Source organism: Anolis carolinensis, unplaced genomic scaffold (genome assembly GCF_035594765.1).
Source record: "Anolis carolinensis isolate JA03-04 unplaced genomic scaffold, rAnoCar3.1.pri scaffold_8, whole genome shotgun sequence".
Lineage (NCBI taxonomy): Eukaryota > Metazoa > Chordata > Lepidosauria > Squamata > Dactyloidae > Anolis > Anolis carolinensis.
The window spans coordinates 2,171,291-2,183,673 of record NW_026943819.1 but is presented as its reverse complement, the minus strand read 5'-3'; the positions used below and the strand labels follow the sequence as shown (position 1 = coordinate 2,183,673).

Genomic DNA, 12,383 nt, shown 5'->3' with positions numbered 1-12,383 from the left:
AATAGGTACTGCTCTGGTGGGAAAGTAACGGTGCTCCATGCAGTCATCCCACATGACCTTGGAGGTGTCTATGGACAACGCCGGCTCTTCGGCTTAGAAATGGAGATGAGCACCAACCCCCAGAGTGTGAGTAGATCAATAGGTACTGCTCTGGCGGGAAAGTAACGGCGCTCCATGCAATCATCCCACATGACCTTGGAGGTGTCTATGGACAACACCGGCTCTTCGGCTTAGAAATGGAGATGAGCACCAACCCCCAGAGTGTGAGTAGATCAATAGGTACTGCTCTGGCGGGAAAGTAACGGCGCTCCATGCAGTCATCCCACATGACCTTGGAGGTGTCTATGGACAACACCGGCTCTTCGGCTTAGAAATGGAGATGAGCACCAACCCCCAGAGTGTGAGTAGATCAATAGGTACTGCTCTGGCGGGAAAGTAACGGCGCTCCATGCAGTCATCCCACATGACCTTGGAGGTGTCTATGGACAACACCGGCTCTTCGGCTTAGAAATGGAGATGAGCACCAACCCCCAGACATGACTTGACTTAACCTCAGGGGAAAACCTTTACCTTTTACTATATCATTATATGGTAATATTATTAGTAATATTACATTTAATATATAATGTAATACAATATTATACTAATAATACAATGTAATATTAATTATATATTATATATTAAATGTAATATTACTAATAATATTACCATAAAATTATATACTACAATATTGTAATTTAAAGCTTATATTGTGCTATGCTAATAATTTATTGTATGTTCATTTGATTTGTAAGGTGCTCTGAGTCCCCTTCGGGGTGAGAAGAGCGGGATATAAATGTAGTAAATAAATAAAATAAATAAGAAATAAGAAATGGCTGCACCTCCGCCTCTTTTCACTGTTTCTTTGCACAAAACCAGATGTGGAGTGATGCAAGAACAGCACAGGATTACGGTCCAAGGATTAGAAACCAGTGAGGAAAAGGATGCAAATACAACGTATGAATTGTTATATCTTGTCCTTCAGCACAGAAAGGTCTGTGTGAGAGTAAACAACAAAGCTTTCTCCCATCCTGGACTTTCCACAGATATATAAACCTCCCTTGCTTAGTTTCCAATATACCTCACAACCCTGCCATAAATGTGGGCGAAACGTCAGGAGAGAATGCTTCTGGAACATGGCCATACTGCCTGGAAAATTCACAGCAACCCAACAAAGCTTGTTGCTTCGGTGCAGCCAGATGTAAGATCTAACACAACGATTTATCCTGTAATGAGTACAGAAGCTTCAGGGTGTGGAAAACAATATACATAAACACCACTGTTATTATGTTTGGAGGCACATATGTCCATAAAACAAAAATCCGAGGAGGGGCGAGGAGTGTAATCTAATGTATTAGTACAATGCACTAACGATTAATCTGTGCAAAGAGATGGCAGATGGTTCTCAACCAATGTGACGGCTTACGAGTGTCCTATTTCCCCACAAATGGTACAAAAAACCCAGATATTTTCAGAACAAAGAGGCCTCCAATCCTCCATCCATCAAAAGGATGAGCCAAGCCTGCATCCATCAAAGACGGAGATAATCCTTCGGAGTAATATATTGATAGCGAAGGGATGGAGGGGGAGCACGCTGGGCCTAATCCCGTCGATGTACAGTTTGCATTATGAAATGGAAGCAGCACAACAGCCGGGATCTTCTTTGCTCCCAACAATGGTGCCTCCAGATCCCAGGAGAAGGTCTTCCTTTCCTTGCGTTTTGAGATCCTCTCATAACTGGAGAACTTGAATTGTTTCTGCATGTGAATGAGGAGTGTCCTATCATAGAATAATACAATCCTAGAGTTGGAAGAGACCCCCAAGGGCCAACCAATCCAACCCTATTCACACCACACAGGAAGAGCATAACAAAGCACTCCCAACGGATGGCCACCTGGCCCCTGTTTCAAAGCCTCTAAAGAAGGAGCTTCCATCGGACTCCAAGGCAGAGAGTTCCACTGCTGAACAGCTCTTTTAGGAAGTTCTTCCTGATGTTCAGATGGAATCTCCTTTCCTGTAGTTTGAACCCAAGTGTTGTGGTTCAGTCTGATGATAAAGGGGGATTTGGGTTTCAGCAGGTTGGCCAAGGAAATGTTGAAGGCTCTTAATTGTCAGAAATGCAGGCTGACCAAGGAAATGTTGAAGGCTCTGAATTGTCAGAAATGCAGGCTGACCAAGGAATTGTTGAAGGCTCTGAATTGTCAGAAATGCAGGCTGACCAAGGAAATGTTGAAGGCTCTGAATTGTTAGAAAAGCCACAGGCCAGCAGGGAAGCTGAAGTTAGTGATAAGGGTGACTTTCACAGGATTTGGAACATCAACAAAGTCCAGGTGGCTCTGGCAGTGAGCCAGGGGAGTCTTCCTTAGATCAAGATACAAGGTTAAGGTTAAGGGTTCATCGTCCCAGACATTCTCTGAGAATAGCTGGGAAACGTGTGGGAACTCAAGGACAGAGAAAGGCTTTCTTAGCCTGTAAGCATGGTTAAATAGAGAGAAACAGGGTAAGATTTCAGACGAAGCAACATTGATTTTGGAAGCTTAACTCCTGCCTCGTCTCTACTCGTGGAAAAGCTTTCTTGTTTTTGTTCATGCTTAGTTCCTGAGTTTTTGGATTGTATTTTGGAGTTCACACTGCCTTGTTTTTCAGGACTGAGTTGCTATATTCTACAGAGACTTTGAACTATATTCTGCAGATTGCCTTTACAATTGTTGTTGTTGTTGTTGTTATATGACACAGCAATCAAGACAGATATGCTGGATTTATTATTATTATTATTATTATTATTATTATTATTATTATTATTATTATTATTATTATTATTATAAGTTCAAAAGGATGTACTGAAGTAAAAGAAATACATTCTGGATAGGAAAGTTCTTGGAGCGAACTAACTTTCCAAATCTCCTATTCTAAGGAAGGCAAAAGGTAAAGATATCAACAATATGCGTGCAGCTACATCTTGCCTGGAGAATGGCAAAATGTAGGAGGAGACAAAAGGCAGAAGAGACACCCAACAGAAATGAATAATGTGAAATCTCAGAGTCTACCCAAGCTTTCACGGACTAGAGCAGGCATAGGCAAACTTGGGCCGTCCAGGTGTTTTGGACTTCAACTCCCACACTTCCGAACAGCCTCAGGCCCCTTCCTTTTCCCCCTCGGCCGCTTAAGCTCCTTAAGTTGGACGACAGTTGAGGCTTGAGTCTGTTTGAGTGCAGAAGCCAGTTAGGAGCTAGAAGACAGTTGAGGCTTGAGTCTGTTTGAGTGCAGAAGCCAGTTAGGAGCTGGAAGACAGTTGAGGCTTGAGTCTGTTTGAGTGCAGAAGCCAGTTAGGAGCTAGAAGACAGTTGAGGCTTGAGTCTGTTTGAGTGCAGAAGGCAGTTAGGAGCTAGAAGACAGTTGAGGCTTGAGTCTGTTTGAGTGCAGAAACCAGTGTTAGGAGCTAGAAGACAGTTGAGGCTTGAGTCTGTGAGTTCAGAAGCCAGTGTTAGGAGCTAGAAGAAAGTTGAGGCTTGAGTCTGTTTGAGTGCAGAAGCCAGTGTTAGGAGCTAGAAGACAGTTGAGGCTTGTGTCTGTTTGAGTGCAGAAGCCAGTGTTAGGAGCTAGAAGACAGTTGAGGCTTGAGTCTGTTTGAGTGCAGAAGCCAGTTAGGAGCTAGAAGACAGTTGAGGCTTGAGTCTGTTTGAGTGCAGAAGCCAGTTAGGAGCTAGAAGACAGTTGAGGCTTGAGTCTGTTTGAGTGCAGAAACCACTGTTAGGAGCTAGAAGACAGTTGAGGCTTGAGTCTGTGAGTTCAGAAGCCAGTGTTAGGAGCTAGAAGAAAGTTGAGGCTTGAGTCTGTTTGAGTGCAGAAGCCAGTGTTAGGAGCTAGAAGACAGTTGAGGCTTGAGTCTGTTTGACTGCAGAAGCCAGTGTTAGGAGCTAGAAGACAGTTGAGGCTTGAGTCTGTTTGACTGCAGAAGCCAGTGTTAGGAGCTAGAAGACAGTTGCTTGTGTCTGTGAGTGCAGAAGCCAGTGTTAGGAGCTAGAAGAAAGTTGAGGCTTGTGTCTGTGAGTTCAGAAGCCAGTGTTAGGAGCTAGAAGACAGTTGAGGCTTGAGTCTGTTTGAGTGCAGAAGCAAGTGTTAAGAGCTAGAAGACAGTTGAGGCTTGTGTCTGTGAGCGCAGAAGCCAGTGTTAGGAGCTAGAAGAGAGTTGAGGCTTGAGTCTGTTTGAGTGCAGAAGCTTAAGCGGCCGAGGGGGGAAAGGAAAGGGCCTGAGGCTGTTCGGAAGTGTGGGAGTTGAAGTCCAAAACACCTGGACGGCTGAAATTGGCCAATGCCTGGTGTAAACAGAAACACAAACTCAGTGGCCCAGCCATTGCTTCGAACCCACAGATCAGGAGCCAGGAAAACATTCTTCCCGACCCGAGGAGCGGATGCTGCCAGCTGCTTTGGAGGGCTGATTCCACCACGGCTAAGCCACCACCACGGCGGACAAAGTAACCTTTCATTCGGACGCGAGGAGTCATAATAAATGAGCTCACGGGAGAGCGGCTCGTCTGGGAGGCAGATTTTCCTGGAGCCGGGAAGGAGGGAGTAATCAAAGTCATCTGAAGCAGTAGTCCTAGTCCATAACATACAGCTGTTGCATGGAAAAGCCTGGCACAAACACCGTATATACTCGAGTATAAGCCGACCCGAATATAAGCCGAGGCACCTAATTTTACCAAAAAAAAAAACTGGGAAAACATTGACTCCAGTATAAGCCGAGGGTGGTAAATTTCAGAAATAAAAACAGATACCAATAAAATGACATTAATTGAGTCATCAATAGGTTAAATGTTTTTGAAAATTTACACAAAGCTCAAATTTAAGATAAGACTGTCCAACTCTGATCAAATCATTATTATCATCTTCTTCCAAGTAAATGTGCTTATGTATCCTTTTAATAATAATAGAGTAAAATAATACATGTAATAATAATAATAATTATAAATACAGGAAAATAATACCAGTAATAATAAATAGGGTAAAATAATAAATGCAATAATAGAGTAAAATAAATGTAATAGTAGCAACAATAATAGAGAAAAATAATAAATGTAATGTCTATCTTGTTTGCTGTGTCATTAATAATAATAATAATAATAATAATAATAATAATAAATACAGGAAAATAATACATGTTGTAATAAATAGAGTAAAATAATAAATATAATAATAATAAGATCAGAGTGAAATAATAAATGTAATAATAATAATAATAATAGAGTAAAATAAATGTAATAGTAGCAATAATAGCGAAAATTAATAAATGTAATAATACCAATAATAATAGAGAAAAATAAATGTACCAAATATTCTCGAGTATAAGCTGACCCAAATATAAGCCAACCAGGATCCCCACCCGAGTATAACCCAAGGGGGGCTTTTTCAGTCTTAATAAAAGGGCTGAAGAACTAGGCTTATATTCGAGTATATACGGTATTTAACTTTGTAGTTTTTAAAAATATATTATAACTGTATCCTCTACTGACACAATAAATAAATATTTCGTTGTTTCCATTGTTTTGTTTGCCTTTTGGGCATTGTTGTTTATTTTACTTGGTGTTGGGTTTGTTTTATTTGTAAACAATCCCCAAAATGTTTTTCTAAGTGCAGGATATAAATGACACTTTGTAACAAAGTTTGCAAAATGTTCTGTCCCTGGTTTGCAAGCGTGGCTCCTGTTTAATTGTGCAATACGTACTTTGAAAGTACAGGACAGTCTCACTTATCCAACATAAACAGGCCGGCAGAATGTTGGATAAGCGAATAGGTTGGATAATAAGGAGCGATTAAGGAAAAGCCTATTAAACATCAAATTACTTTATGATTTTACAAATTAAGCACCAAAACATCATGTTATACAACAAATTTGACAGAAAAAGTAGTTCATTACACATTAATGCTATGTAGTAATTACTGTATTTACGAATTTAGCACTAAAATATCACGATATATTGAAAACATTGACTACAAAAATGGCTTGGATTATCCAGAGGCTTGGATAAGCGAGGCTTGGATAAGTGAGACTCTACTGTACCATTCTGGAGCAGAATGAAGAAGGCCAGGAAGTCATCTTTCCATCATGTCTCCTGTATCAATTTAATGATATAATAATATATAATAATATACTATACTAATATTAAGAGCCCCGGTGGCGAAGTGCGTTAAAGAGCTGAGCTGCTGAACTTGCAGACTGAAAGGTCCCAGGTTCAAATCCTGGGAGCGGAATGAGCACCTGCTGTTAGCTCCAGCTCCTGCCAACCTAGCAATATATCTACTGTATATTTATGAATTTAGCACCAAAGCATCACAATGGATTGAAAAGATTGATTACAAAAACATTGACTACTAAAAGGCAAACTGCATTGGATAATCCAGAACGTTGGATAAGCAATGTTGGATAAGTGAGACTCTACTGTATTTACGAATTTAGCACCAAAACATCACAATGGATTGAAAAGATTGATTACAAAAACATTGAATACTAAAAGGCAAATTGCATTGGATAATCCAGAACGTTGGATAAGCAATGTTGGATAAGTGAGACTCTACTGTAGTTGTTCTACTCCAGAAACTTCATTTTTAGGGCTGTGTTATTATTGTTTTTCAAATGCAAAAGGGATTGATACCATATACAGTAGAGTCTCACTTATCCAACACTCGCTTATCCAACATTCTGGATTATCCAACGCATTTTTGCAGTAAATGTTTTCAATACATCGTGATATTTTGGTCCTAAATTCGTAAATACAGTAATTACTACGTAGCATTACTGCATATTGAACTACTTTTTCTGTCAAATTTGTTGTATAACATGATGTTTTGGTGCTTAATTTGTAAAACCATAACCTAATTTGGTGTTTAATAGGCTTCTCCTTAATCTCTCCTTATTATCCAACATATTCACTTATCCAACGTTCTGCTGGCCCATTTACGTTGGATAAGTGAGACTCTACTGTATATCTTTGCCGGCAACTATTTTTACCTCCTTTCCTCAAGACTCCCCAAGAACTGGCAGGTAGTGACGCATAAACAAGCATCATATCGGAGACACGATTTTGCTCAGCGCCGCACTGCAATGTTCTCTCAAAGCTGAACGCCTGCAGCAATTTCCCAATCAAGCATGCAATGGATAGATAGATAAATAAATAAAACGTGGTTCTGCTCTTGCTCAGGACAGACCTGGATAAACGTTATTTCTAGGTCAGGGATTTGTAAGATGCAGATGCACTGGGAATTGCACATGCATGCTCGCCATTCCTGTCTGTCTTGCAGATTTCAGCCTTTCTACACAAGGCACAATCCCGCCTTCCACTACCCGCAATCCAAACACACAATTTGGAAACCTTGCTTGCAACAGACACAAGTGAATACAAATGAAGAAGACCGAGCCAGACGTGTTTTTGCACAGACTGACCACCTGTAACATTAAAAACACGTGACGGTGGGGACCTCTGGCGGCCACACGCCAATGTCCTGGGCCATAAAAGCTCACCCCACAACAAACAGGTCAATGTTAGAGTTTCCATACCGTAGGACTCTCGGTGGCAGTCCTTGCTCCCCCTGAGTTATCTATACCATACTCTGCTGTTTTGGATTACAGCTCCCATAACTCCCTGTCGGTATGGCCAAAGGGTACTTACTGAAGCTTCTGTTGGCGGTGAGGGATTATGGGATGCCGCTTCGAGAACCGTTGCCATGGCAGCCCCCAACAACTGGGGTCCGGTCAGAGGTACAGATGTCATAAAGAAGCAATAATATCACAGGAGAGGAGCGGCCTGAAAACCATCTTCAGCGTTTGCTAAGCATTCTTGGCACTTCCTGCAACGAAAAAGAAGGGAAGGAAGAGAATAATTAGATATTAGGTATTATATACATACATATATACACACACACTCATATACATACACATTCATACATACATACATACAAATACATAGCAGTGGCACTCTCTGCCTCAGAGTGGAGTGGAAGCTCCTTCCTTGGAGGCTTTTAAACAGAGGCTGGATGGCCATCTGTCTAGGGTGCTTTGATTGTGCTTTTCCTGCATGGCAGGGAGTTGGATTAGATAGCCTGTGTGGTCTCTTCCAACTGTATTATTCTATGAAATACAGACATACAGTAGAGTCTCACTTATCCAGGCCTCGCTTATCCAAACCTCTGGATTATCCAAGTCATTTTTGTCGTCAATGTTTTCAATATATTGTGATATTTTGGTGCTAAATTCGTAAATACAGTAATTACAACATAACATTACTACACATTGAACTGCTTTTCTGTCAAATTTGTTGTGGTGCTTAATTTGTAAAATCATAACCTAATTTGATGTTTAATAGGCTTTTCCTTAATCCCTCCTTATTATCCAAGATATTCACTTATCCAAGGTTCTGCCAGCCCATTTAGCTTGGATAAGTGAGACTCTACTGTAATAACAACAACAACAACAACTACAGTAGAGTCTCACTTATCCAACATAAATGGGCCAGCAGAATGTTGGATAAGCGAATATGTTGGATAATAAGGAGGCATTAAGGAAAAGCCTATTAAAGATCAAATTAGGTTATGATTTTACAAATTAAGCACCAAAACATCATGTTATATAACAAATTTGACAGAAAAAGTAGTTCAATACGCAGTAATGCTATGTAGTAATTACTGTATTTACGAATTTTGCACCAAAATATCACGATGTATTGAAAACATTGACTACAGAAATGCCTTGGATAATCCAGAACGTTGGATAATTGAGACTCTACTGTACTTACATATATACATACAAATAAATAAATGCATACATGCATATATACATACAAATACATATATGTATACAAATACACACATACATACATATAAACATACAAATGTATGCATATATATACAGTAGAGTCTCACTTATCCAAGCCTCGCTTATCCAAGCCTCTGGATTATCCAAGCCATTTTTGTAGTCAATGTTTTCAATATATCGTGATATTTTGGTGCTAAATTCATAAATACAGTAATTACAACATAACATTACTGCGTATTGAACTACTTTTTCTGTCCAATTTGTTGTAAAATATGATGTTTTGGCGCTTACATACTTACAAATACATATATGTATACAAATACACACATACACACATACACATACAAATGTATGCATATATATATATTCAATACATTTATCCAAAGGCAAATACATACATGCATATATACATACAAATACACACACATATATAGAGTTCAGTAAACTCTCATACATACATATATACATACAAATAAATAAATGCATACATGCATATATACATACAAATGCATATATACATATATAAATGTATGCATATATATATATATATACACAATATATACATTTATCCAAATGCAAATACATGCATGCATATATACATACAAATACACACACATATATATAGTTCAGTAAACTCACATACATACATATATACATACAAATAAATAAATGCATACATGCATATATACATACAAATGCATATATACATATATAAATGTATGCATATATATATACACAATATATACATTTATCCAAATGCAAATACATGCATGCATATATAAATACAAATACACACCCATACATATAGTTCAGTAAACTCACATACATACATATATACATACAAATAAATAAATGCATACATGCATATATACATACAAATGCATATATACATATATAAATGTATGCATATATATATATATACACAATATATACATTTATCCAAATGCAAATACATGCATGCATATATAAATACAAATACACACCCATACATATAGTTCAGTAAACTCACATACATACATATATACATACAAATAAATAAATGCATACATGCATATATACATACAAATGCATATATACATATATAAATGTATGCATATATATATATATACACAATATATACATTTATCCAAATGCAAATACATGCATGCATATATACATACAAATACACACACATATATATAGTTCAGTAAACTCACATACATACATATATACATACAAATAAATAAATGCATACATGCATATATACATACAAATGCATATATACATATATAAATGTATGCATATATATATACACAATATATACATTTATCCAAATGCAAATACATGCATGCTTATATAAATACAAATACACACACATATATATAGTTCAGTAAACTCACATACATACATATATACATACAAATAAATAAATGCATACATGCATATATACATACAAATGCATATATACATATATAAATGTATGCATATATATATATATATACACAATATATACATTTATCCAAATGCAAATACATGCATGCATATATAAATACAAATACACGCCCATACATATAGTTCAGTAAACTCACATACATACATATATACATACAAATAAATAAATGCATACATGCATATATACATACAAATGCATATATACATATATAAATGTATGCATATCTATATACACAATATATACATTTATCCAAATGCAAATACATGCATGCATATATAAATACAAATACAAACCCATACATATAGTTCAGCAAACTCTCAACTGCTTGTTTCTTTCCCTATGTTTACATTATGGGCTTTTGCAAAACTCCCAGCCTCCCTCTCCTTCCCCACCGAACAGAAGGCCATTTTAGCAAATCTTGCTTCCCTTTTCTTCCTGCTTTTTGCAAAATTGCAAAAATTATCTCAGAATGCAAAAGGAGAGGGGGAGGGGGGGGGAGGCCCTGGGTCACCTTCAAGGAGGAATCCCACCGGGAAAGAGCAGCATCCGGGGCCCCACAGGCATTCCTCTGCCCCACTTTTCTTTTCCTTTTCTCTCCAAAGCGTGGCGCACATCTTCCTGTTTTGCCCGGGCCGCGTCTCCGTTGCCAGGGCGGTTGCCAGGGAGACGGCAGGTTTCGGCCTATTTTCTACCTCCGCTTCCCTCTAGCGGCCGCGAGTGGCATTGCGCCTCCAGCAAAAAAAACCATGGGTGGCTCCAATCCTAGTATGTAGCCCTGGGATTTGTGCTTTTATTTTATTTTATTTTATTTTATTTTATTTTATTTTATTTACTACCTTTATATCCCTCTCTTTTCACCCCGAAGGGGACTCAGAGCGGCTTACAAATCAAATGAACATACAATATATCATTAGCATAGCACAATATAAGCATCACTACATTACTACATTGTACTATATTATTTATTATTTATTTTATTTTATTTTATTTTATTTTATTTACTACCTTTATATCCCTCTCTTTTCACCCCGAAGGGGACTCAGAGCGGCTTACAAATCAAATGAACATACAATATATCATTAGCATAGCACAATATAAGCATCACTACATTACTACATTGTACTATATTATTTATTATTTATTTTATTTTATTTTATTTTATTTTATTTACTACCTTTATATCCCTCTCTTTTCACCCCGAAGGGGACTCAGAGCGGCTTACAAATCAAATGAACATACAATATATCATTAGCATAGCACAATATAAGCATCACTACATTACTACATTGTACTATATTATTTATTATTTATTTTATTTTATTTTATTTTATTTTATTTACTACCTTTATATCCCTCTCTTTTCACCCCGAAGGGGACTCAGAGCGGCTTACAAATCAAATGAACATACAATATATCATTAGCATAGCACAATATAAGCATCACTACATTACTACATTGTACTATATTATTTATTATTTATTTTATTTTATTTTATTTTATTTTATTTACTACCTTTATATCCCTCTCTTTTCACCCCGAAGGGGACTCAGAGCGGCTTACAAATCAAATGAACATACAATATATCATTAGCATAGCACAATATAAGCATCACTACATTACTACATTGTACTATATTATTTATTATTTATTTTATTTTATTTTATTTTATTTACTACCTTTATATCCCTCTCTTTTCACCCCGAAGGGGACTCAGAGCGGCTTACAAATCAAATGAACATACAATATATCATTAGCATAGCACAATATAAGCATCACTACATTACTACATTGTACTATATTATTTATTAGCGACATTTACCGTATATACTCGAAAATATACGGTAAATGTTCAAAAATGTAATTTTTATTTGTATCTATTTTTATTTCTGAAATTTACCACCCTCGGCTTATACTTGAGTCAATGTTTCCCCAGTTTTTTGTCATGAAATTAGGGGCCTCAGCTTATATTTGGGTCGGCTTATACTCGAGTATATACGGTATATAAAAATGTAATGTGTGTTTTTCCTATGGAGTAAACAACAAAACCACTGAACCAAATCAAACCAAATTTGGCCACAAAAGTCATTTAAATTAAATTCAATT

At 37.3% G+C, this 12,383-nt stretch overlaps 1 protein-coding gene across 1 annotated transcript in view; it reads right to left on the bottom strand.

Annotated features, from left to right (window-relative positions):
- dixdc1 (DIX domain containing 1) overlaps positions 1–10,934 on the bottom strand; it is a 90,370-nt gene extending 79,436 nt beyond the window's left edge. The window contains exons 1-2 of the mRNA XM_062960796.1: positions 10,792–10,934; positions 7,707–7,884 (exon numbers count right to left, since the gene is read on the bottom strand). Of these exons, the coding sequence (XP_062816866.1) occupies positions 7,707–7,808 (102 nt within the window). The 5' untranslated portion in view covers positions 7,809–7,884; positions 10,792–10,934. The remainder of the gene's footprint in view (positions 1–7,706; positions 7,885–10,791) is intronic.
- Between the last annotated feature and the right edge of the window lie 1,449 nt (positions 10,935–12,383).